At 41.3% G+C, this 27425-nt stretch overlaps 1 protein-coding gene across 3 annotated transcripts in view; it reads right to left on the bottom strand.

Moving 5' to 3' along the window:
- The window catches only part of SMCHD1 (structural maintenance of chromosomes flexible hinge domain containing 1), a 130062-nt gene that overhangs the window by 62598 nt on the left and 40039 nt on the right, over positions 1-27425 (bottom strand). For all 3 annotated transcript variants that reach the window (XM_075585265.1, XM_075585263.1, XM_075585266.1), the window contains exons 10-17: positions 26621-26831; positions 15942-16062; positions 12050-12233; positions 10517-10714; positions 7161-7274; positions 2373-2479; positions 2211-2293; positions 1801-1914 (exon numbers count right to left, since the gene is read on the bottom strand). In XM_075585265.1, the coding sequence (XP_075441380.1) occupies positions 1801-1914; positions 2211-2293; positions 2373-2479; positions 7161-7274; positions 10517-10714; positions 12050-12233; positions 15942-16062; positions 26621-26831 (1132 nt within the window). The remainder of the gene's footprint in view (positions 1-1800; positions 1915-2210; positions 2294-2372; positions 2480-7160; positions 7275-10516; positions 10715-12049; positions 12234-15941; positions 16063-26620; positions 26832-27425) is intronic.

Here is a 27425-nt window from a genome sequence, read left to right as displayed (position 1 = left end):
TTCTCTAAGACTGCAAAATGAGTGCCCTAACTAGGGCTGCCAATGAGACACAGGCCAGGGGGCCAGGCTGCTTCAGATGAGTTTTTTTTATCTCAGTAGACAAAATAGGCTAAAAATCCCAGAATGCTTTGAGAACCAAAACAAAACAAAATAGTTGAAACCATGAAAGCACGTGACCATGGGGGCTGCTTCACCCAGCTTTATGTCAGATACAATTACGTTTTTAGTAGTATACTGAACTATAACGCATTGTCCCCTCTAGCCTTCAGTTATCTATCCAAGCTCATCTGGAGACCCCAGTCATACAATTTCATCAATGGTCAAAGCAAAAATAAATGAAATCCGTAAGAACAAATTTCTATTTTTCTCTCCTGCAACCACCAATACCAAATGGCAGATTATAGAATTTCCCTGCCAAATTTCTCTGAAGAAAAGCTTAATAAATATATAGTGTTAACGTGGTTACCACTTTGCATAATTCTACAAGGGACACATAGAACCGCTCTTCACAATTTGTGGCCAATGCCCTGGCTGAATGTGCCTTCACCTTCTAACAGTGGTTCTTTGCTAGGTATGCTTCTTGAACTATTATCTTGGTCTACAGTGCTAGTAAAACCATAGGTATTTTACTTTTCTGGTCCTTCAAATAGGCCAAAAACATGCTTTTTCGTAATTCTGCTATTCTGTTTAGAAAAATTTCAAAAGTAGAAAAGCCGAAGCACAACTGAAAAAAAGTGTACCGGTGGATTAATGCGACTATATCAAACATTTATTAAATTAAAAACATATGAACAAAGTCCTGGAAAATTCGCTAACGCGTTTCACGCACAGGGCGCTTCAGGGAGAAAATGTCCATGCAGCAAAAAGCACACAGTAAAATATGTGCATGTACGCTTTGAATCATCACAATGAAAAGGTGAGTACCCTTTCTGCATGTTATATTCCAAAATGGAACAGACAGCACAATGTGCTTTTTTTTCTGCCTGCCTCTATGAAGAAGCAGACCTGAAGCAAGGATAAGGCAGAGTGACCGTTTCTTTCGCACCATTCATGTTGTATGAACAAAGCTCAAGATAGCTAAAATGTGAGTGTAAACATCATAGAACCCCATCAACCGGATTGTGTCATATGTTTAAAACATCCTACACTATATGTTTTTCTTCTTGTTTCTGCATTCAATCTGGATCCATTACCTGCTCCCAAGAGAAGATACACCCAACAAAATAGACGTCTAAAGACTATTCTTGCCATTATGTCTCCCTACAAAGGGCGTGGCTGAGATCCCTGCACATGCTTCTCCATCCATTGCATTATGTTCCTTAGGTCTTCTGACGCTTTGATGCATTGTAGGGCTTTTTTCTAGATCCTTCTTTAAATTCTTCTATTAAGAAAGTATGTGGAGTTTTTTTAAATCATGGTCGATTTAAGTTAACTGATAAACCCAGATATGTGGTATAGTGCTGTTCCCTGGTGCTCCTTTTTCCCAGGGTAAAGTTTGAGATCAGAAGGAAGTAAGGGAAATGACATGGTATTCAAGAATATATAATAATGGACACATGGTTTGAGGGGCTTCCCATTCATTTGCAGCATTGAACGAGGGGGGGGGGAGTGAACACCCATGGTCATGTGATTTCTACTTATCCAAAAGTCAAGTGACGGTCAGTGCTCCTATAATGGATCAATTAGCTTGATGCAAACGTTAATTGAGCATCTGATAACCCATGCCGAGTGCTATACACACACAGCCAGTAATTACATAAATTACTGCAGCAAATTTGCTTATGTAATATGCACACTCACACTTCAAAATAACCTTGAGCTCAACCAGGAGCTTTTTTGACCCTCCATGGCTTGTCCCCGGAAGTTTCTGCATCGGTTCTCCTTTCTTGTTCAAAATTTCAATCCTTAATGCCCCTGCGCACAAACGAGCAAAATTAATAAATGCATAACATGCATTTATAGTTTTCAATGTCAATTACAGAAGATGAAGGCTTCTACTGAAACCAGAAACTATTAAACACAATTAAAGTAAAATCCGTCCATTATGTGGATTCGCCCAGACCCCCACCCCCCCCCCCACCCACTTTTGCTTATACAGATTACATTTTAGCCTGAATTCTCTACAGTGTAAATGGTCAGAAACGGTTAGCAGTGCATTTCTCTGCGCCGAGTGGGGAAAGCGTGCACGCCGGTAATTTAATTCATTTTACCTATGGGTGTTCCAGGATCCTTCTCGCCATCCTGCTCCAAAACATCTCCTTCTGGCCATGTTAGAGATAATCTGTCAGGTAATCTAAGGTGAGAAAATGTCATCGTTTGAAAAGGCAAATTGTAAACGCTGTATACTTTATATGCCATTATTTCTTTCATACCTGGCCATTTCATCTTCAATATATTTTTTAACAGTGCTGATCGTCACATGTCTGTCGAGCTTTGAAATGGGGACACATTTTGTTTCATCATACAGTTCCTTAGGTTCCTAAATTTAAAAAAACAAAACAAAAAAAAAAAACAATATTTGCTCAAAAGGTGTGGTTTATATTTTAAGATGTTCATGCCCACAAATCGATGTGGGAAAAACTACTAGGGCATTTAGAAGAAGTTTACTTGAACATAAGAATGACACATAGTTCCCCACTATGTAGTGCTACAAGACACTCCAGCAAGGTCCACCATGCGTCGCTTATTTAAAGTGTGTTGCCAAAGACCAGGTTAAAGTGGGTCCCCGCGTGGGTGATTTGGATAGGTCTCCTCTACAAAAGGAGGCTACGTGGATTTGTGTTTTGGATAGCAGAGCAGATAGCAGAGTGTGTGTGTGTCTCTGCTATCAAAAGCAAGATAGGAGATTGTTAGAACATGTTCTTTTTACTTTAAGGAAAGCAATGAGTACAGGAATAAAAAGGTACTTGGTAACATCATAAAAAGGGCCACTAAATGTAAATAGCTAGTGTGTTTATTTATCCAGGACACCTTCCTACCCATCCTGTTCTTACTGCTCTCTCATGTTTCACTCTTTCGCTGCTTTGAAATCTGATGCTGGCTGCTCTGACAGCAAAAGGGTTAAGAAACCCCCCCCCACACTGCCACTGCCCCTGCCATATCTGTCTCTCTCTCTCTCTGGTCTGTGTGTGTGTCCCCATTCCCTCCCCCCCCTTCCCTCCATTATTTCCCCCCTCATCCCTCCCATTCTCCCCCCCCCCTTCCCTCCATTCTCCCCCCCCCTTCCCTCCATTCTCCCCCCCCCTTTCCCTCCATTCTCCCCCCCCTTTCCCTCCATTCCCCCCCCTTTCCCTCCATTCTCCCCCCCCCCTTTCCCTCCATTCTCCCCCCCCCTTTCCCTCCATTCTCCCCCCCCCTTTCCCTCCATTCTCCCCCCCCCCTTTCCCTCCATTCTCCCCCCCCCCTTTCCCTCCCCCTTTCCCTCCATTCTCCCCCCCCCTTTCCCTCCATTCTCCCCCCCCTTTCCCTCCATTCTCCCCCCCCCATTCCTTACTTTTTCCTCCCCTTTCACTCCATTCTGCCCCCTCCCCCTTCCCTCCATTTTCTCTCTCCCCCCATTCTGCCTGTTGCTCCCCATTCTGTGTCTGCCTCTCTCCCCCCATTGGTTATTGAAGTGTCATATGACCCTGCTGGTTAAAAAAATAAAAAAATTCTGCACATTTAATATAGTGGGATTTTCCCCCCATTTTTTAAAAATTAAATCAAGGGTGCGTCTTAGACTCGATGGCGTTTTACAATCGAGGAAATAGGGTATATGGGACACAAAGAACAGCACCAGCTGAAAAAGTTTAAATGCCTTGCCAGGCTTAATGAAGTCTAATAGGTTTACAGCAACAGCCACCTGTAGTCTTGCCTGACCGCAAACTTTGTGATACCCGATGAGTAAAACAATGGCAGTTCATGAGTAACCCCGATTACACTGATCTATATAGATATGACACGGGCAGCCAATATATCCAACATTGTGGGACTTCTTTCCAAAGTGGCAAGACTAACGAAACCACCAAGATTTTGATTGATATGAATAAGTCTATATAACTCTGGGATTGATGTTTAGACAAGGACCACCATGAAATATTAAATTCAATCCTCGATACGCAATTGACCCGAGTAATAAAATTGTTCATTTCTGGCATACAGGACATATAGCACTATAAAAAGGGATTTGAAAAAAAAAACCATATACAGGTGCGCCGACGAGTATTCTAAAACTTGCCTTGGAAATTCTGGGGCTATCACCGACAAAACTCAGGTACATGCTGGGTACATGCTGCAACATTTCAGTGACATTTCTGCAGAAAGACTAAAGGCCCATCGGATGAACACAGCAGGGGTCCCTGGCAGTCCCATTCAGTTTGAAGATCAGTTTGAATGGGACTGCCAGGGACCCCCGCTGTGTTAACAGCGAAGTTTGTTACACTCCATATCTCTGATAAAGCAGTAGCGAAACATGTTAGATTTGGACTTACTAAGCCACCGCAGCTCCGTGACGCGTGACGTATGGTGAGGATTGCCCTCTGCTCAGGCTATTGGCTGTTGATCCGTGGACACCCCCGTGTACGATTGCGAGTAGGCACCGCTGTTTGAATACCTCCTCCCAGCACCCCTGACCGTGTGCAAGGTACAGGAGAGTAGGAGAGGTGCAGGGGCACCCCTCAGTAAAATCAGAGGCGACGGATACAGCAGGCACACAGCGGAAGGGGACTGTGAACTCTGCATTGCTTGGAATGTGAGCATGATTATTGCTGAAGCGGAGAGTCTACAACCACACGCTGGGGAGCTATCCAAAAACGCTGTTTTTGATCATACTGGCTGTAAGGGCAATATTGTTCTGACTAAATCTTTTGTAATACATTTATTGTGCCATGATCTTTTTCTCTTTTGTTTCCATTGCATACTCTGTATATTCCGGAGATCTAGCCTGTCTTGATTAACCTCTGACATTCCAGATAGGAAGAAAACCACAGTACAAGCCATACTCAAATTGTAAGTACAGTACATGAGTACTAATTGTAAGAACTTTCAAAAGGGAGTTAATTTTTAGTAACACTGTTATTTTCTTTGATTTTTTTACCTGGACTATTTATAACAAATATACTTGGGTCAACGCGCCGGAGAACATTCTCTCTTTTCTGCTCACATTTGGGGGGACGTGGAACTCTCTCCTGGACTCTGGCAGCTGGACTTGGGTATATCTATATTGGACTCTCTACCTTCCTCCATTAACACTTACGTTTTAACACTGTATTTTGTAATATATATTAGTAGTTTAGTGATTAGCGCAACTTTATCTCTTTTTTTGTTTTTTAAATGAATAATACTACACTTCAAAGTAACTTTACACAGTGTGCTGTTTAAGTAATACACATTCTCTACACCAGTGGTGCGCGCGAGGTGTACAGAGGCCCCGCACGCTTCCCGAAGGCACTTAAATTAAGTGCCAGGGGAGCTGCAGGGCCTCTGTAAACCTAACTTACCTTGGCTCCGGCGGCTTCTCGCACGCGTCGCCATGGCAACGCGACATCAAACGACGCCGCAAGGTCATGACGTCACATTGCTATGGCAACGTGACGTCATGACGCCGGAGCAGGGGTGAGGGGGGGCGCGGCGGTGAGGGGACCGCTGGCAGGGAGGCGCAGGGAAAAAAAGTTTGCGCCCACCTGCTCTACACCGATCTCTGGTGATCCTAGTGTAGGAGAAAAAAATGGAGAAAGGCAGTGCACTGCCAAAAAGACAGGAGGAGGCTCACAGTAAAATTAACCCTTTAATCTTGATCTGGATACAACATAACCCCTGAAGAGCTCAAAAAACACACATCTATGCGTTTCGGGCTGTGTGCCCTTTATCAAGATACGCGTAGATGTGTGTTTTTTGAGCTTTTCAGGGGTTATGCTGTATCCAGATCAAGATTAAAGGATTAATTTTACTGTGAGCCTCCTCCTGTCTTTTTGGCAGTGCACTGCCCTTCTCCATTTTTTTCTCCTGTTTACTCTTGGTGGATTTGCACGCCGTTTGGAACAGCAAGTGGACCGCACAGAGGACCTGGGAACCTAACAGTGAGTTACCCTTGTGGATTTATATACTTATCAGCTTTAGTAGGGACATTATTTGTACTATACATGTGTGCTAGAAAGCACTAGTTACTGTCCCCTATCCCCTGCCAGGGATGCTGTATTTATATCCTATAGTGAATGGTCCAAGCGGAGATTTATATCTTATGAAAAGGATCAATCTGTTTCTGATGCGCTGGTCACCTCTATCTGTTGATCCTAGTGTAGGGTTTCGTGCCTATCCCTACTCTCTCTCTCTCTCTCTCTCTCTCTCTCTCTCTCTCTCTCTCTACACGAAAGGTCACTTTGTTTCAATTGTAGCTTCACATTCAGTTACTTGCCAATCTTGTTTAAAGGGCCTTTATCTTATATCCCTTGTCAAATGCATGCTACCACACACTTCGTATGCATACTAAAATATCTACCTTTGGTGACAGTACATCACTATGGTTACCAATTTCTATATTGATTTATTCTCACTCATTTCAAAATCATTAACGCCGTGAACTCCACAGCCTATATAAAGCAAGCATAGTGTGTTCAAACATTATTGTCAGAAAAGCAGAGTAGATATTACAAGAAGTTGCAGCACTTTCTTAAAATCCTATTAAATACAAAAAACGCACTAATAAATCATTAGCAGTCTATTAAATTACAAACTAGACGACAAATAATGCTGCACAATCAAGTCAGGCTGGTAAAATTAACATTACTGCCAGCCCCATATTGTTCAAATCACGACAGTGCTGGCAAAGGTGTGTGACATTTGTCCACTTTCTTAAATATTTATGTTGATGGTATTTCAGGATTGATGATGGAACATAAGATTTCTTGCCTGTGAAAACACAGTACTAACACTGTCTGGTTATGGTCTGTTATTGGAACAGTACTTGAATTATCTAAGAGCTGCACACAGACAATCAGAAAACTTATGTGGGCCATCCTTACTTTACAAATAGATCGATTGCTTATAGAAGAACATGATACTCTGATTTGCAAAAACAGAAAAAGACAAAGATTTAAGAAGTAATTTACTAGCTGGCCCTGCAAATAGCAATATATTACAAAGAGAGAATGCATTAACAAGGTGTTTTACCACCTTTGCCTTACCAAAGCAATTTGCACCTCTCCGCCTGTAGCATACACATCTCCATCATGGTCTCCATGCAGAAGAAACCTCAATATGCTTCCATAAATTATAGGAGCGGTTTTGACAGTTTTTACCTATGAATAGGGAGGAATTATAGATCAGTGTTTCATAACATTTGACCAGCATAACATTTAACTTGAGTTCACTAAAGCCCAGTAAAGAATTGTTCCTAGCCAATTTTCTAATATTAACGTTCCCTGCATTTGTGGTATTCAATGGCAAGCTATACAGTACTCTCCTGCTAACATGAAAATAGTCCCTGCTGCTGTTTAATACTAAACCAGCCTGGAGTGGGAGCATCATCGTCATGCAAACAACCACGCTAGTGCAGCCTGATGCCAAAGGCATTGCATGCCTCCTATGATTTACAAACATGCTTTGTGGAGACTTATCATGCTACTGGAAGTTGGAGAAAGATAGGCATGTCTCCTTTTATGGGACATGTAATTCAGGAACAGGAAAGTGGCATTGTTTTATTGCCTTTCCAGCTTTATGCAGGTAAGAAAAAGTAGTTACTTTTTTACGTCTCAGCTCTTGTTTTTCTGACCTTGGGTATAGTCGCCTACAATAGCATGAGACTCACTTCTGATGACCGGTAGTTAATCACATTGCTACCACAACGGCTATTGCTCATGTGGCTGTACGGGAAAACTTGTGGCCTTAATTCGGGGTCTAAAATGGTGGCGTTATATGTGCACCCATGTTGTTTTTTCAGTAGGCAGAGTTATTATACTGTATTCACAGCTCCTTAGCATTACGATGGTGATGTTTGCAGGATTTTCCATGCCTGATAGATGTATTGTCGCTCTCACTTCTAGATATGTTAGACACCAGACACCACTTCTCCACTGATAAAGTCCCTTGCACGGGATGAAACGCGTCAGAGCTTTTTTCATGATGTCCAGCTTTTTGCAATAAAAGAACTTTTAATTCATCACGCTTGTGTTTGGTGCTCTAGGAAGTAGTGACCATTCCTTCCTCTCTACACTTTATGCTACGTTTTTTGAATGGAGCACACAGGAGTCTCCATCTACAGCAGGTGATCATTCTTTCACGGAGGGGCGGTATCCAGTTGTCAGACGCCGGAATACACCGCACACAGATTCCCCGGTCTCAGCACAGCTGATTGCTGCTTGGCGCGGCCCCAGGACGACCTGTGCGTGCACACGCACCATCACGTGGGTTCCCCGGTCTCAGCACAGCTGATTGCTTCTTGGCGCGGCCCCAGGACGACCTGTGCGTGCACACGCACCATCACGTGGGTTCCCAGACCAGCGCAGCCGTTTGCAGAGGCACAGCTCCCAGACCAAGTACACCGGTGAGGTGAGGGTTGGCTTGCAAGCCAGACAACAGTGCAGCGGTACCTTCTGACGGCGTCTCCCTCAGGAACACCACACACGTGTTATCTCCAGCCACGGCATACCCGGTAGCCGTTTATGGTTCAATACGGGACATGATTTCAGTTCTCTACCTGGCTGGAAGGGGTGGTATTTGATGCCAGTCGGTAAGGTTAGCATTATTAGGACTTATATGGGTCACAGTTGGTATGACGGTGGTCACATTTTCCTATGCCCCTTGTCCACATTTGCTTATTAACTACCGACTGGTTTATTCATATCAATATAACCACCCCACGTTTATCCATATTATATGCACTTTATACCTTATACCTGCTTGGAGACTCCAATCCTAAGCTATACCTGGACAGTGATTGCATATCACAATACATATGATTGTTTAGCATTTGGATTACAGGAGTTCACTCTCCATTCTTTCTATACCAGTATAAGGTTTTCTCCCAAGCGGATTTTTTCTTTCTAGATTTAGTTCACATCTGCCTTGTTTCTTGCAGTGTTTAGCATTAATAGTTTTATCTGTCATGATGCTTTATTTTTTTATTCTTACAATGCTCGGCTTCACACTCCAGATTCACAAAACGCTTGTCCTCCTTTCATCGGGGTGTGGCTCATTTCCCCATTACACTTAGAGGCAATCCATGCCAGGTCTTCCTTATTTTTTTTTTTAAATATTGGGTTGAAATTGGTGGCGTCTGCAGAGCTGAACCTCATTCATTTCAGCTGCAGGGCCCCCCATCTCCCTGAAATACATACCTTTGTAGTAGCTGCCGGTATCCACATCAGGGTTCACATTATGGCGGATTTTCAAAGCTCCCGCGTCCTGCGGGTCAATTGGAAGCTGTGATGTCATCCGGTGCAGCTTCTTATTGGCCCAGGTGACGCAGGAGCTTTAAACTGCAGAAAACTGCAGAGAAATATAGGGGCACCCTAGCATGTAAGTATATATCTGGAAGCAGGGAGTCCCCGGAGGAAGAAGAAAAACTGCATGTAGAGACTAAAAGGGAAGGCATTAACAGGTCATTAATAACCTTATGCGCAGGACTCGTAAAAATCCACTTCGCTATATCTCTCCAGCATTGTGGATTAGTGTGGTGTAAGTTCAGCAAGTAGAGCAGCGATTGTCCTTTGCAGCTGCAGTATTTTCATCTCTAGCATCCAAGGTGGACAAGTGACAATTTTAGAAAGGTGTAAACCCACCCACAGTCAACAAGTTGAATTTCTTAGGGGCCTCTGAATGGGAAAGTGTTTGTCAATCAAGTGTTTTATTTCCCCTTATCCCGCCCATCCAATCCTCATCAGTCAGTAAAGGTAAGAGGAGATGGGGAGGGGAAACTCGGCCAGAACCAGCACTTGTTGATCACACAGCGACAGTGCACAAAAGAGAGCAGCTAAAGGAAATCAAAGCCCTCCCAAGTCTAACTTAAAAACATACTTATAGATTTGTGTAACAATTACACAGATGAGACCATTTAAAACATGTCACTGGAATTAGTTCACATCGGTTCTAGGAGCAATTGCCCCATTATAGGGGCTGGTAGAGGCAAGATAAGTTATTTACTGCAGGCAGTACAACAGGTCATATGAGCTGTATTTTAGCCAAGTCTTCGAGTGTCCTATACAAGCCAAAGCATGCGTTTGGGACTTTTTGGGCAGTAAATGTCCTGAATGCCCGATTCGAACAATAGAGAATCAGACCCTTCATTTTTTTTAATGGTTTACACTATCTAGAGCCCTTTATGCGACATTTTAAGAAATAATGGGCAAAAATGATTGCACAATTCATGAGACAGTTTTAAGGTAGAAGTGATTTGGTTGCAGAAGCATCTTTAACTAAAACCTGATTAGGGGAAACATGATCCAGAAACCTCCGGGCTCTTTATACCTGCTGCAAAATAACCAGTCTGTAACCTGCAGCTCAGTAACCTTGCAGCGCTACAGGAAAGGGATGCACGACTCACCAGCTGTCCAGCTTTGTAGGTTTTCCCATCCCATAGTATGGATGAGTATGTAGCCCAGGGGCTCTGCATGCGTTTGGAGATAATATCAGTGCGAGTAATGATGCCTTTGAAACCAGAGTACTTTATCTGCTTGTCGTACTTCTCGTGACAATCCTTCACCCAAAATGCAAATTCCCTGTCGATTTTCATTCTCTGCTCCTGTCAAAGAGAGGCAGAAAAGGGTAAATGGAGCAAACATTTATGGATATCTCAATAAAAAACTATTCTATGGGGATTCATTTCTTCTTTTCGAAATAAGACCGAATCATTTTGTGGTCTTGGATAAATATACAGTGGAAGTATTTAAGTCTAACAGACAAAACCAGAGTGCTACATATTTGTGCATGCTTTGGTTCACATTTGTTCTCAAAACCATATCAAAGGATATCACACAAAGCATAATATTTAAAAATTATATAAAGTTACACGAAGGAAAAATATTTGGTTAAAATTTGTAAAATTCAAATCACAGCTGGGTGGATGTTGAATTCCTCACAGTGCATTTGTTATACAATATCCACTTTTTTTTTATGTTACCGAAACACCAACGTGCTAAAGCTTTTCACATATAGTAAATCCACACTCCTTAACTATACGGGACAGTGTATAACAAAAGTTTATTTATACGCATGATCTCATAAAACCCATCAATCACATGGATTGCAGAACTCATTCCATGTTTGTCATGTTCTCACCTTCAGTTATGGTACCAAACATATGTCAAAACTTATGCTGAAACAATAAATTATTTCAACCTTTCTGCCAAAAGATATTTAGATTTAACCAGTGTGACTTAAGGGAATTATTTCACCTAGGAAGCTTTTTCTTTTTGTAAAATTTACCTGAACCGGGGGTCCCCAGGAGCCGATCATAGGTCCCTGACCTTTAGGGAACTACTGGTTCAAGAGATATTTGTAGGTTTTGCTGCTGACACACACACACACACACACACACACAGACACACACGTTGTGGTGAATGCTGTTTCCGGTGGGAAAATGTTTTTGCCTGGTGCTTGTACTATAAGAACCGAGTGGTCCCAGAGGTTGGGGGATGATGAATCAGTTATGGTCCCAGTGAAGGGGAAAAAAAAAAAAAAAAAACTCTACAAAAACATCAAGCAGCACATATTTGAGCTTTAAAAGCCATAAGTAAGAGTGCTAGAAAGCTTAACGGGAAGATCAATCGCTGGTATGGGTTAGCGAACCTGCTCATGGGTTTATCTTTTATTGACCTTAATGGGACCCAACACAATTATTTAATATGATTACTAGTCCAATATCAATTTTGTATAGTAATTCCATACATACATTCCTAAAATTTATTTTTATTAATACACATACATGAACAAGATGATGTAAGCATATGGCAATGTATACAAAATGTCCTGATTGATAATGCATGATAACAGCACATTTTATCTCTACGTATTATAATACAATGCAGGAAAAAAAAAATGAACAGTCACAAAAACCACATGCATGCAAATTGTTTACCTGCCCATTTAGTATTCTTGTGAAAAGTGTGTTTTTGTCATTCAGCTTCAGGCTCAGGTCTAAGAAAGTCAGTTTATTTGTACTGACTTGAAACCTGTCATTGGTGAAGAGCGCCCCAGATATTCTGTTGTAGCACTCCACAGGACCCAGCCCTCTTTTCTTGGGCGGAGCACACCAGTCAAAACTAGAAAGAGAATATCATAAGGGTAGTATAGAAACCAGCCAACCGCCAATGATGCATTGAGGCACCATTGACCTGCAACATAAATGGCAGCCGACAGCAAATGGGTTAAATAAATATCTTTACAGAAATTATTATTTGTATTTATTAACATGCAAGATACGCCAATACGGGGCTGTTGATTGCTTGTATTGCAACAGTTATAGGCACTTCGACTGTACAGCCAATACAAGCTCATTCCCTCAGTATGCATCCATTCTCCCTTTCTTTCTTTCCTTGTATTTTTCTCCATATCAGTAAGCACTACTTGGCTATGTTCTCAGACACACATACTTAGTGGACATGGGCAACAGATGTATTTCTTGCGAATAACTTAATTTCCTGTGACTGCCGCCAATACATGGGAGCAGCATGTCAGTCCGATTTTGAGACATCCTATTTCAGTGGTCGGCAACATGATCTACTGCAAGGGTCGCACATCATGCTTAAAATCTGTAATAAGGAAATATCACCCATAACCCTCTCAGGGACAGCTTTAGCAAGCGGGGGGCCCTGTGCAGAAATATATTGCACATATACATATTGTGCAAACACATGGCCAAATACACAGTACATTCTACAGCACAGATATTATTTCTGACATACACAGACAAAAAAACCCAGAATGAACTTGCACTCACCATTAGAATTTTCTTTACAAAATTCTTATTTTTTTAAATCTATTAATACTCAGATCCAGTGCCACTACCAATATGTTTACAGGCAATACAGGGTTATCAATGGTTTGGATCGGCACTCAAATGTATTGCAAAGATATCAAAATTAAAGATTGTATTAGTCTAGCTGGATTAAACTCACTTTTATTGCAAAATCCATTTTTTGGAGACGTCACAAAAACATACAAAAAGGGGGTTTGGCCTAATCTAGATATTTACTGCTCTCAGACACCAAAATTGCAACGTTTCAGGCCTGAGGAAAGGGCATGGACTCTGAAACGTTGCTATTTGTGTGCCAGAGAACAGAACAGTAGATGTCTAGATTAGGTCTAAACCTCTTATGTTTTAAAAAGGTCTCCAAAAAATATCTCCTGCCATAAGTGTGTTGAATCCAGCTATACTGATACTGTAAATCATTTTCATCCTACTTTGCAATATATTTGAATGCTGATCCAAACCATTGATGTTCCTGTATTGAGACACGAATAAAGAATACACACACACACACATTTGTGAACACACACAATACTTGGAATTCGATGCTTTCTCCTACATAAACATTTATGCCTATATATATATATATATATATATATATATATACACACACACACACGCGACGCCTCTATAATACACTTACCTTCCAGCGACGAGTCATCCTGGTAACCTGGCTTCAAATGACGGCGCGGGGTCACGTGACGGCACAAGACCCCGCGCGTTATTTGACGCCGGGGTTAAGAGGGGGGGGGCATGAGGCGGCGAGGAGAGCAGGCAGGGGTGCGCACGGGGAAAAGTTTGCACACCCATGCACTACCCTACGAAATACACACACACACACACTAACCCTCCCAAAACCCACATGCACACACTACCCCCCTCCCAAATACACACACTACACATATATATCATTACACGAGGGGCTATCTTCTTCAAAGCATATTAATCACCAGCTCTCCAGGCGCATTATCACTAATCTGTTTCACTTATTGTTCAAATAAAAATCACAATGTTTTCTTGGAGTAAGTTTGGCCCACTTCCGGAAATACAACGAGAAACCCAAAATACAATATTCTGTTCTCACACACAAAAGGCAAAGGGATCGATCATAAAATAATTTAAAAAAAGGAGATTCACTAAAGAAAGCTCAAGAATGTCAGTTTTAAAGTAAGAGATGCCACAAGGTTGCACCTTTAATATGTGAAACACACACACACACTTTGTGATAACACACACAATATGTGAAACACACACACACACTTTGGGCCTGCCTCTTTGCTGCACTGTCCTGGGTTGCCGCTCCCCAGCTGCTGCCTCTCTACCGCACTGTGCTGCCGATGACTGTGGGGTGCCCCGGGGCTGCCGATGGTCAGGCTTCTTGTTGCCACCGAGCATCTCCCCAGCTGCTGGCCTGCCTCCTACACTGTCTGCTCTGTGACATAAGCACGTGCTGGAAGTTGCGGTGCGCACTTCCGGTGAGCACCAGCGTCAGAGAGGCCCGGCGTGGGACTGCGTAGGAGGCAGGCCAGCAGCTGGGGAGGTGCCCGGTGGCAACAAGAGGCCTGACCAGCGGCGGCCGGGGCCCCCCACAATCATGGGCAGGACAGTGAGGGAGAGAGAGGCAACAGCTGGGAGCGGCAACCTGCGGACGGAGGAGAGCCGCATGTAGGTGCGGAGAGAGCGCATGCAGGTTGCCAACCCTTGCCCTAAGAGGATTCTGGGTGAAGAGAGACTGTTTGTTGATAAAGGAGAGGCCGTTTGTGCTCATAAGAAAATACTGTGTTTTGTTTGAATATTTGACCAGTGTGAACCAGCGAGGGATGAGTTAATGTTTCAAGGATAGAAGGCGACGTAAAAAAGCAAATTCAGCTATGTAGCCAACCTTGGAGTTCCTGATACAAGACAGGGCAGCCAGACTTATTCCATGCATCCCACACAGCTAGGCCCAGCAACAGATAACACTAAATACAGACAATACAGTTATAGAAGGGAGGTATTTGGAGCATGTGCAGAGAGAATGCTAGAAGTAAGAATGATTAGTGTGATAGCTTTTAGAAAGGTATAAGTATTACACACTAAAGAGGATTCCTTTGTCTAGATCAGAGAAGAAAACTTGATTGTTTTGTCCTGCACACAGAGCTGGCTATTTTACTCGTATTGATGCTGCACTCATAATAAACAATTTCTACTCTTTGAACACAATTCTGTGTCAGCCTCACCTTTTTACACATACCAAAATACATATATACCTATGTGCCCATGCAGAGACATACAAACACCAAAGGATAAACATACACAGATACATTACTACATATACATTACACAGAAATGTAAATACATACATACAGTATATGGAAGACTCAGGGAAACACAGGCGGCAGCTGCTCCCCTCTTTTATTAAATATCATTTGGCTGGGGTGAGATTAAGTGAGGTGCGGTTAATGTGGCAGACACCACACACCTCTATCAGCAGCAATGGCTCCGTCTTGTGGTCAGGATTTCCAGAGCGGCAACCGGGAGTCCAAATTAGCCAGCCTGTTTCCCAAATTATCAGGCTGCCAGTAAACTTGAAGTGCAGTGCTGCAGAGCGCCTGTGGGTCGCCCGTTAGTGCCCGCCTAAAGCCTCCGCAGAGCGAAAGGAGGTCAACGTGAAAGAAGAACATGATGACAGAGGACAGTAGTTGGGGGCACAGGTGGGATCCCAGGTGTGCCACCTGTTGCACCAATACCATTGATAGATGCCTACTTCCTAAATCTTGAGCTTCAAGTAGTCACAATTTTGTTGTATACAAACAATGGATGAGTCAGAAAAGATGGCCCAGTTAATAATTTAACGCACCATTGCACTCTTTGGCCTGATGTGCACACAGGTTTTAATGCTGAAAATGAATGGGCATTCCTTTTTTCCCAACCCGCGTTTTTACTAGCTTGGAAGACAGGTTTTGGTTTGTTAAATCAGGGTTGTAGATTCCAATAATGTAAGCGGGGTGTCAATACTCACTCTTCAATGGAAGTGTAAGGAATCAACCTTCCATTCCAGAAACATTCAAATATTGGTCTTTTCCCTCGAGCTCCCTTTTCTACAATAATGCATTCATCGTCGTCGTCATCATCACTAATTCCTACACAAGGCAAAAAACACCAACACTTTAAATGGTAAAAATCATGGTTACTTATTTAAAAAAAAAAAAAAAAAAATAGTTGAGGCATATTAATTTCTTTTAAGTTTGTGGTCAATGTTAAAAATAGCCTTCATATTATCCAGTAAGAAATGACAAGGTGCACCAGGGGTTAATGCAAGGACTGGGAACTTTAAGGAGTACACCATCCCAAACTTACAATGTTAAGAGTGGTAATGCTGCACAAAGGTCCGTGGCTGAATCCCGTCGCAACAATGAGAACAAGGAACTCCAGGGTATCCGCGCAATGACCATCTGAACCGGCGTGTACGTCGTCAGGGGGCCCTGATGAAGCACGGCATTGTGCAAAACGCATTGAGGTGCGTCATCACGTTTCGATGACGTACACGCCGGTTCAGATGGTCATTGCGCAGATGCCCTGGAGTTCCTTGTTCTCATCCACCAAGACTTTTGTTGGTGCCCACGACTGACTGGCTGTGTGTGTGCGGGCTACTTAAGTCGGTTCACTTGTAGTCACCGCTGATAGTGCAAGCAGCCCAGCGGGATCGCTCCAGTCAATGTTAGGGAAGGTGGAAAATAGCTGAAGCGCTCAAATGCAGGTATAATATCAAAAATAATAATAAGCCAAACCACCAAACCAGGGTACTAACAATTGATATAGTACCTATTGTGTGATATTATGGGTACTATCCTCCTGAAGATAGGTGGTGGTATGTGGTGCAACCCACTCACCATCAGTCTCATTGGCAGGTTCCCCTGAAAAATATGCAAATACTCACATCCTGGTAGGGTAGGTAGGCAAGCTGTGCAGCTACTCAATGCAATACAAGGAAAAAGGAGACCAAAAGCGCACCAGCACAAACGGAGCAGGAAGGACCCAAAACAAAAAATGATTAAAAGGGCACTTTAATGTGACAAAAGACCCATCCAACGCGTTTCGAACGTCACAGCGTTCTTTTTCAAGGATAAAACACAATGTGATAACATCCATTATATACCCTCTTACCTGTGGGCCGTTTCGCGCCAAAAATCGGAACCTGATGACGTCATGACGCTGCACGCGTCATCGCGCATGCGCAGAGCGACTCAGTGCCGATCTAAGGGCAAAAGGAAGTACCACAGGCAGTGTGGTCATCTTGGATGAGGGCAGACATAGGAACACAATAACAAAGCTTTAACAAAACATTCCAGCAGGACAAAGTACATTGCTGCTTACTGGGTATGCGCATTACAACGGAATAAAGCTATATAAAACTAAACTAATACTTACTAAGGGATGCTAATATATCAAAAAAGACATAAAGAAGGTAAATTAAAAAACTTGTTGTGTTACAACCAAGCTATAAGCAAGGAAAGTGAACAAATAAAAACCTCTAGACATGATTAAAAAAATGTGCAAAGAAAGTAAACTTAAAGACATATTAACACATATATATTGCATAACACAGATTGTGGACCTAAATCATAGGAACCAGGGAAATACAACCATTATCATATATAAAGTATTGTCAACAAAATACATCAAAGAACAAATTTAAGCTAAACCTTTATAAGAACATTAGCATAAAATTAGAATAATAAAGCTTAAGTTCAAGGGTTATAATGATCAAAATGTAAAGTCTAATATATTGAAAATTATCTTATTAAACCAAATTACCAAATTGTGGAACAATAGTATATTTTACGAGAATGATTTTACAAGAAATGTGTTAGCTGCCAATCAATATTCAAGCCCATAGGGAAGCGCGTTTGGAGAGTGAAGATCCAATACGCCTCCCTACGGTCCAGAAGGTTGATGTGATCACCTCCTCTAGATTTAGAAATAACTGATTCAATCCCCAGGAAGAAAAAATTGCTAGTTCCTCCCTGACCACATTCAGTGAAATGTTTAGAGACTGGATGATTGGTGTCTTTCAATTTTATGAGCCTTAAGTGCTCTAACATCCTGACCTTAAGGGCTCTAGTCGTCCTCCCCACGTACCTCTTGCCACAACCACATGTTATTAGATAAACCACAAATTGACTTTTACAATTTATAAAACTGTTGATCTTAAATTCCTTGTTTGATAATCTATTCATACCATGTGGCGGTGGCAAGGCAAACTGTAGAAAACTTTTTGCTGGCTTCATGTGTTTACATACACTACAAGAGCCACATTTGAAGGAACCCCTAGTGATAAAAGGTTTTTTAGGCCCAGAAGTTTTGAGTTCACTTGGTGAAACATAAGATCCAATTGTTCTCGCTCTACGATATACAAAAATAGGACCAGAATCCACATATTTTTTAAGTACAGGGTCCATGGATAAGACATTCCAATGTTTTGAAATTATAGAGTTAACTTTTCCACTTTGTTTATTAAATTGTGAAATAAAAAGAGGACATTTATTTTTTGATTCTATCAATCCATGTGTGTCCTGTTTGAAACCACTTGTCTTAATATTGTTGGCAAGGCGAGAATCTCCAATTGAATGTGTGGGCAACAATGATGCTCTCTCTGTATGTAATGCATTTTCAAAAGCAATTGCTATATGTGATTTAGGGTATCCCCTTTCCAAAAATCTCCTTGTAAGTTCCTCAGACTGAGAAAGGAAACCACTAGTAGTGGAACAATTCCTTCTCAGCCTGAGGAACTGTCCCCTTGGTATGGCCTTTATGACGTGGAATGGGTGGCAGCTGTCCGCCCTTAGAAAGGTATTCCTGGCATTTAACTTCCTATAAACATCCGTTTGGATTTTTTTGTCTATGTCTACAAATAATTGTAGATCCAGAAATTCAATGTGGTGAAAATGAAAATTTAATGTAAATTTTAAATTATAAAGATTGTTATTAAGATAAGATACAAAAGCGTGAAGTGTAGTGACATCCCTCCTCCAAATAATAATTAGGTCGTCCACAAATCTTTTATAAAAAACAATATTGTGACGAAATAAATTGGTGCTAGAATAAATAAAAAGTGCTTCCCACCATCCCATAAATAAGTTAGCAAAAGAAGGAGCAAAACTTGTGCCCATAGCAGTGCCAATAAGTTGCAAATAAAACTAACCATTAAATGTGAAAAAATTGTGCGTGAGTAAAAAGTGAATAGCGTCCAAAATAAAAGCCGATTGAAAAATTGATATTTCTGGTATCTCAATAAAATGGCGGACAGCTGCCAACACATGGTCATGTTGTATAACAGAATACAGAGAGGTAACATCAAGTGTTACCCACAGGTAATCATTACCCCATTTAACATTTTTGATCTGATCAAGAAGATCACCAGAGTCCCCCGTATAAATGAGGGCAACTGCCTAACAAATGGCTGAAGAAAACCATTAACATATCTTGACAGACCATCTCCCAAAGATCCAATGCTAGAGACAATGGGGCGACCTGGAGGGTCGATCAATGTCTTGTGGATCTTTGGGAGATGGTGGAAGATAGGAATAATGGGATGAGATGGTATAATGTATTTAACCTCGTCCTTTGACAGAACTTCCATAATAACACCTGAGTCAACCAGTTCTACAAGGAACTCCAAGAATTGCGGAGTGGGGTCGGCGGGTAGTACACGATAGGACCGGCCATCATCCAGTTGGCGTAAAGCCTCCGTGATGTAACCGTCTCTATCCTGCACCACCACCGCACCACCCTTGTCCGCACTCTTAATGACCAATGCAGAATTATTTTTCAAAGATTTTAAAGCTAAACGTTCATTTTGATTCAAATTGTCATGATCTATATAGGATAGGGAGAATCCCTGAGCTAGAAGACGAAGGTCCCTAATAACCAGATTTTCAAACATAGTTAGAAATTGACCCTTAACATGAGTGGGATAGAAAACAGAACTCCTTTTTAGGCCAGAGTTCCATTCAGAAAAGGTAGGAATACTGATATCATCAACAGTCTGTTCAGACAAAAGATCATTCATATCTTGTAGGGTACAAAAGTCATTGAATGTATGTAAAGCAGTAGATACCGGAGGAACAGAATCAGATGAGGGGACATCACTCTCGATAGCGAGTGGTGGCCCCCCATCCAAATCCTCATCTCCGGTCGACCTAGAAACATTTGGAATAAAATTGTCAAAAAACTTTTTCAAGGATAATTTCCGAACAAATTTATACACATCAATAGTGGTTTCAAACAAATTAAAGTTCATTGAAGGTGAAAATTTTAGGCCTTTATCCAGTAGTGACAACTCTATGGGGGAGAGAGCAATTCCTGAAATGTTTATGACATTAGATACATCATTCAAAACTTCTTCCTTTTGGAGCCCTCAATGATTGCTCTTTTCGTTTAATGGAGTTAATAGTGACACAGAAAATGAAGGAGAAAGATCAGCTTGATATTCAAATCACAGAATTGCAAAAAAATCTATACAGTTTCAAAGGTTTAAAGGGTTTTAAGGAATTTGACTTTATTCTCTCCAAAACGGTGAAAAATGTAGAATGTGGTATCATGTCTAAAAAACAAAGTAAATATGATCGGGACAGATATGACTATGAAAAGAACCAGGTTTACCATTGGCAGAGGATAAATTCTAGTCAAGAAAGATCAAATAACAAATTTAAATCATTCATTCAGTTTAAATCTACTCCTAATAAGTCTATTTTAAAATCTAAGAATGTGGATTATCAGAGTGGCGAATCTGATGTTTCAGATGCAGAAACTGCCTCTACCTCTCATTCTGTATCTTTTGTCAATACATTTGAGAATGATGAACATCGTGGTCGTGGAGCTCCATCTAGGGGGCGAGGGAGAGGTGGACGCACCTTTTGGGGTCAACCACCTAGGTCTGATTCTGGTCAGGACCAGTCCCAGGATGTTTTTTCTTATCAAAATGTTAATCAACAGAGACAGCAACAACAACAACAAAAATCTTTCCCTTTATTTCAAAAGGACACAAGAGAATCAGAAGAGGGAAGAGGGGCGGGGAGGAGGAGGGGGCTACAGGTCCGCCTCCAAAAGGAAGAAGTTTTGAATGATGTATCTAATGTCATAAACATTTCAGGAATTGCTCTCTCCCCCATAGAGTTGTCACTACTGGATAAAGGCCTAAAATTTTCACCTTCAATGAACTTTAATTTGTTTGAAACCACTATTGATGTGTATAAGTTTGTTCGGAAATTATCCTTGAAAAAGTTTTTTGACAATTTTATTCCAAATGTTTCTAGGTCGACCGGAGATGAGGATTTGGATGGGGGGGGCCACCACTCGCTATCGAGAGTGATGTCCCCTCATCTGACTCTGTTCCTCCGTATCTACTGCTTTACATACATTCAATGACTTTTGTACCCTAGAAGATATGAATGATCTTTTGTCTGAACAGACTATAGATGATATCAGTATTCCTACCTTTTCTGAATGGAACTCTGGCCTAAAAAGGAGTTCTGTTTTCTATCCCACTCATGTTAAGGGTCAATTTCTAACTATGTTTGAAAATCTGGTTATTAGGGACCTTCGTCTTCAAGCTCAGGGATTCTCCCTATCCTATATAGATCATGACAATTTGAATCAAAATGAACGTTTAGCTTTAAAATCTTTGAAAAATAATTCTGCATTGGTCATTAAGAGTGCGGACAAGGGTGGTGCGGTGGTGGTGCAGGGTAGAGACGGTTACATCACGGAGGCTTTACGCCAACTGGATGATGGCCGGTCCTATCGTGTACTACCCGCCGACCCCACTCCGCAATTCTTGGAGTTCCTTGTAGAACTGGTTGACTCAGGTGTTATTATGGAAGTTCTGTCAAAGGACGAGGTTAAATACATTATACCATCTCATCCCATTATTCCTATCTTCCACCACCTCCCAAAGATCCACAAGACATTGATCGACCCTCCAGGTCGCCCCATTGTCTCTAGCATTGGATCTTTGGGAGATGGTCTGTCAAGATATGTTAATGGTTTTCTTCAGCCATTTGTTAGGAAGTTGCCCTCATTTATACGGGACTCTGGTGATCTTCTTGATCAGATCAAAAATGTTAAATGGGGTAATGATTACCTGTGGGTAACACTTGATGTTACCTCTCTGTATTCTGTTATACAACATGACCATGGGTTGGCAGCTGTCCGCCAATTTATTGAGATACCAGAAATATCAATTTTTCAATCGGCTTTTATTTTGGACGCTATTCACTTTTTACTCACGCACAATTTTTTCACATTTAATGGTTAGTTTTATTTGCAACTTATTGGCACTGCTATGGGCACAAGTTTTGCTCCTTCTTTTGCTAACTTATTTATGGGATGGTGGGAAGCACTTTCTATTTATTCTAGCACCAATTTATTTCGTCACAATATTGTTTTTTATAAAAGATTTGTGGACGACCTAATTATTATTTGGAGGGGGGATTTCACTACACTTCACACTTTTGTATCTTATCTTAATAACAATCTTTATAATTTAAAATTTACATTAAATTTTCATTTTCACCACATTGAATTTCTGGATCTACAATTATTTGTAGACATAGACAAAAAAATCCAAACGGATGTTTATAGGAAGTTAAATGCCAGGAATACCTTTCAATGGGCGGACAGCTGCCACCCATCCCACGTCATAAAGGCCATACCAAGGGGACAGTTCCTCAGGCTGAGAAGGAATTGTTCCACTATTAGTGGTTTCCTTTCTCAGTCTGAGGAACTTACAAGGAGATTTTTGGAAAGGGGATACCCTAAATCACATATAGCCATTGCTTTTGAAAATGCATTACATACAGAGAGAGCATCATTGTTGCCCACACATTCAATTGGAGATTCTCGCCTTGCCAACAATATTAAGACAAGTGGTTTCAAACAGGACACACATGGATTGATAGAATCAAAAAATAAATGTCCTCTTTTTATTTCACAATTTAATAAACAAAGTGGAAAAGTTAACTCTATAATTTCAAAACATTGGAATGTCTTATCCATGGACCCTGTACTTAAAAAATATGTGGATTCTGGTCCTATTTTTGTATATCGTAGAGCGAGAACAATTGGATCTTATGTTTCACCAAGTGAACTCAAAACTTCTGGGCCTAAAAAACCTTTTATCACTAGGGGTTCCTTCAAATGTGGCTCTTGTAGTGTATGTAAACACATGAAGCCAGCAAAAAGTTTTCTACAGTTTGCCTTGCCACCGCCACATGGTATGAATAGATTATCAAACAAGGAATTTAAGATCAACAGTTTTATAAATTGTAAAAGTCAATTTGTGGTTTATCTAATAACATGTGGTTGTGGCAAGAGGTACGTGGGGAGGACGACTAGAGCCCTTAAGGTCAGGATGTTAGAGCACTTAAGGCTCATAAAATTGAAAGACACCAATCATCCAGTCTCTAAACATTTCACTGAATGTGGTCAGGGAGGAACTAGCAATTTTTTCTTCCTGGGGATTGAATCAGTTATTTCCAAATCTAGAGGAGGTGATCACATCAACCTTCTGGACCATAGGGAGGCGTATTAGATCTTCACTCTCCAAACACGCTTCCCTATGGGCTTGAATATTGATTGGCAGCTAACACATTTTTTGTAAAATCATTCTCGTAAAATATACTATTGTTCCCCAATTTGGTAATTTGGTTTAATAAGATAATTTTCAATATATTAGACTTTACATTTTGATCATTATAACCCTTGAACTTAAGCTTTATTATGCTAATATTATGCTAATGTTCTTATAAAGTTTTAGCTTAAATTTGTTCTTTGATGTATTTTGTTGACAATACTTTATATATGATAATGGTTGTATTTCCCTGGTTCCTATGATTTAGGTCCACAATCTGTGTTATGCAATATATATGTGTTAATATGTCTTTAAGTTTACTTTCTTTGCACATTTTTTTAATCATGTCTAGAGGTTTTTATTTGTTCACTTTCCTTGCTTATAGCTTAGTTGTAACACAACAAGTTTTTTAATTTACCTTCTTTATGTCTTTTTTGATATATTAGCATCCCTTAGTAAGTATTAGTTTAGTTTTATATAGCTTTATTCCGTTGTAATGCGCATACCCAGTAAGCAGCAATGTACTTTGTCCTGCTGGAATGTTTTGTTAAAGCTTTGTTATTGTGTTCCTATGTCTGCCCTCATCCAAGATGACCACACTGCCTGTGGTACTTCCTTTTGCCCTTAGATCGGCACTGAGTCGCTCTGCGCATGCGCGATGACGCGCGCAGCGTCATGACGTCATCAGGTTCCGATTTTTGGCGTGAAACGGCCCACAGGTAAGAGGGTATATAATGGATGTTATCACATTGTGTTTTATCCTTGAAAAAGAACGCTGTGACGTTCGAAACGCGTTGGATGGGTCTTTTGTCACATTAAAGTGCCCTTTTAATCATTTTTTGTTTTGGGTCCTTCCTGCTCCGTTTGTGCTGGTGCGCTTTTGGTCTCCTTTTTCCTTGTAATGTTAGGGAAGGTGCAGGATGTGAAATGCTGCTTCATTATTGTTCTGTATTTAGTTCTAGGCAAGTTCTTTAACTGCCTCCTTACTTTATACCCAAGGCGGAGAGACCGTACAGGACTCCAGCTGCGAATGCAATGGCATTGCCAAGGAAGGTGGTTTACATGTAAAAAAACACGTGTTTTTTTTTTTAATTTTTATTTCAAGGTTTCTTGTAACATTAAATGTGTTTTGTGTATTATTTGGTGTTCATCTATTTATTTGCCATGAAAAAAAGAAAAAATTGCTTACATTAATTGGTCGGTGCCTGCCACTCTCTCCTGAACTCTCAAGTGTGAGCACTGAGTTAGGTGAATACAACTATGAAGTATTTAATCCATACAATACAGGATAGCCCGATGCTTTGGTCCCCAGGGGGAACTTCTTTAGGGGGTCCCTCTGGGGACCAAAACGTCAGGTTATCCTGAATTATGTGGATTAAATAAACACTTCATATTTGTATTCACCTAACATGTCCAGTACTGGTTGTGAAACCAGTTGTGAAAAGTTTGTGAAAAGTAGTGAAACTTTTGGTGATAATGTAGTACCGTCTATGATTAGATGGCACCGCGCACGGCAATGCCTTCTAAAGGCACAACAGAATTTCTAAATCCTGAGAGAGCGTTGTGTGTGGGGCTGTGTGTGTGTGTGGGGGTGGAGTGTGTGAATAAACACTTCTGTACTTGAGCTACAAAGCATTTACAATATAGCAAACTCCAAATTATAACAAAAATGAGCACATTAACGTCAACTGTTTCATAACTGTAGTCAATGATAAAATAAGCTTGATATTTATCTCAAACCAATAAATATCCGACACATTCAGCTTAACCTACACTAATGTTGAGGAAATTATTACTTTGCACTAAACAAAAAAGACAAAGAGAGCGAGACAAAAAGGTAAATACAATAATGTATTGAAACAGTATAGCTAAAATACAGTATGCTATGAAAATGTATATAAATCTTATGATTTATATTTCAGCGCAGGAAGCACAAGGAAATTATTATCCATATATATATAGTTCCATATCTGTCCATCATGCTCTGTATCTTCTATAGCCTTTTTGCTATCTGATCAAGGAATGGAAAGCGCTTCACGCCATTTCAGAAAAATATTTGCATTCGTGAATGTCAACCTTATTTGGTACCGGAGACCTCGAGAGAAAAAAAATGTGGTGTGGGATTTTCAATACTGAATACAATTTCAAATCAAGTTATAAATCCTAATCCCCCTCCATCAAGAGCTCATAGAGAAGGGATAGGGAAGAGAGAAAAGAAACAGCGTGACAGAATGCTCCCCTGCGCTTCAAAGCTCCATCTCCATCATCATCTATCCGAACGTTCTATAAATCCATGTTTTACATAGGTAAGTCTATACTTATTTTCATTTGCGCTTTTCACTTACACATCTTGCATATCGTGCGTATGCATGGCCTGTGCTCGTTTAGTTACAAGACAGCAACATATTACGCAGTCCAGTAAATAACAGCATAATTAACATTAAAAAAACATACAGTACATTGATTGATGCAATAGGCAGTATCGAAGTAATACTGTGACAGCAAAACAAAAAATTTGCTGAAAAACCTTGGATGATGTTGTAGAAGGGAACGTCTTTTATCACCGCAGCTCTGATGCCGTGTCCTGAGCTAGCCATTAGTCAGCCGTGGGCCATAATCATTTTAATTCCCTCTTTTATAGCCATGTTACCTCCATCAAAAAATGTCCTGGCATGCGCAATAATCACAACGGTTTGTCCTGAAAATGTCTCCAAGGTTTATCGACAATTTCTAAAAAACCAATTGCAGTTACCAGACACAGATCTTTAAAATGAAATTGTACAATTTGAAAAATCATGTAAATGCATTGGGACTGAACGGGCCTGGAGGAACGGGCCTGGAGGAACCTGCTCCAGGTAGTTTATAACCAGGAGAGATATAAATGACTTGTCCAAAACCACACTGGTAAGAAGAGGTAAGATTTTACAAGAAATATAGTTTCAACCTACTGCCAAACTAGGTCTAAAACGTTTTGTTACCCTGTGTGACCATATAGTGGCCTCGTCCAATGCTTGGTGGATAATCGCTGCGACCAACATGAAGGCCCATTTTGAAACACGCAGACTTACTTGATGAAAAAAATGGATCATCCGGAAAGGTTTCTCGGTCGTACAAGAACGGATGGTAACGTATTATTCCCTCCACTACACCTTCTCCATCAACCAGGGCTTTAAACTCAAAGCTTTCAGATGCAGTCTTAATGAACAACGTCTGCATGTCATCTTTGATCTCTCTGAGGTTAACAATCTTGGGTAACTTCCCCTTTTCAAACATGTAGATCTGTAGGACAAATGAACAAATGATTCAAATTCCTGCCAGCAAAACAAAGATTTTTTGAAGTGAAACTTCTATATTGGCACCTCATTACTAATGGAACAAAAATGGATTGTGGGGATAGAAAATGAAACGGATGTGACGTCACAGTGCTGGCAGTTGAGGCCAGGCTGTGTTCTGGCAAATCATATGCGGCGGCGATAGCCACCAGCGCCGCTCCTAACCATCTTTGTTCCCCCCCAAACGGTCCCCCCCACCTGCTCAACATTTACTCGCCGCCGCAGCTCCTAACGAGCACTGCTCCCCCCACCCGCTGACATGCCGGCGCCGCCCCCCCTCAAAATTTAATTGCCGCCACTCCCTGCTGACCTCCCCCGGCCGAGGCATGGAACGGGGGGGGTTAGGGGGAGGGTTGAGTGCGCTGCGTTCCCCACAGCACCATCAGAAGGGGATCGCTGCAGCGCTCCCCTCGAAGCCAGCTCCCGCTGACGATGACGCGCTGCCCCCCTTCCCCCGCCGACACTGCCTCTGCCCACGCAGTACTTCCGGAGGGGGGGGGGGGCTTTATTAAGGTATCTGCCCCTCACATACGCCGGGCCC

The sequence above is a fragment of the Ascaphus truei genome, chromosome 2 (assembly GCF_040206685.1).
Source record: "Ascaphus truei isolate aAscTru1 chromosome 2, aAscTru1.hap1, whole genome shotgun sequence".
NCBI classification, from domain to species: domain Eukaryota; kingdom Metazoa; phylum Chordata; class Amphibia; order Anura; family Ascaphidae; genus Ascaphus; species Ascaphus truei.
Note: the sequence above shows the minus strand (reverse complement) of the source record. Positions and strands in the feature narration are given on the sequence as shown.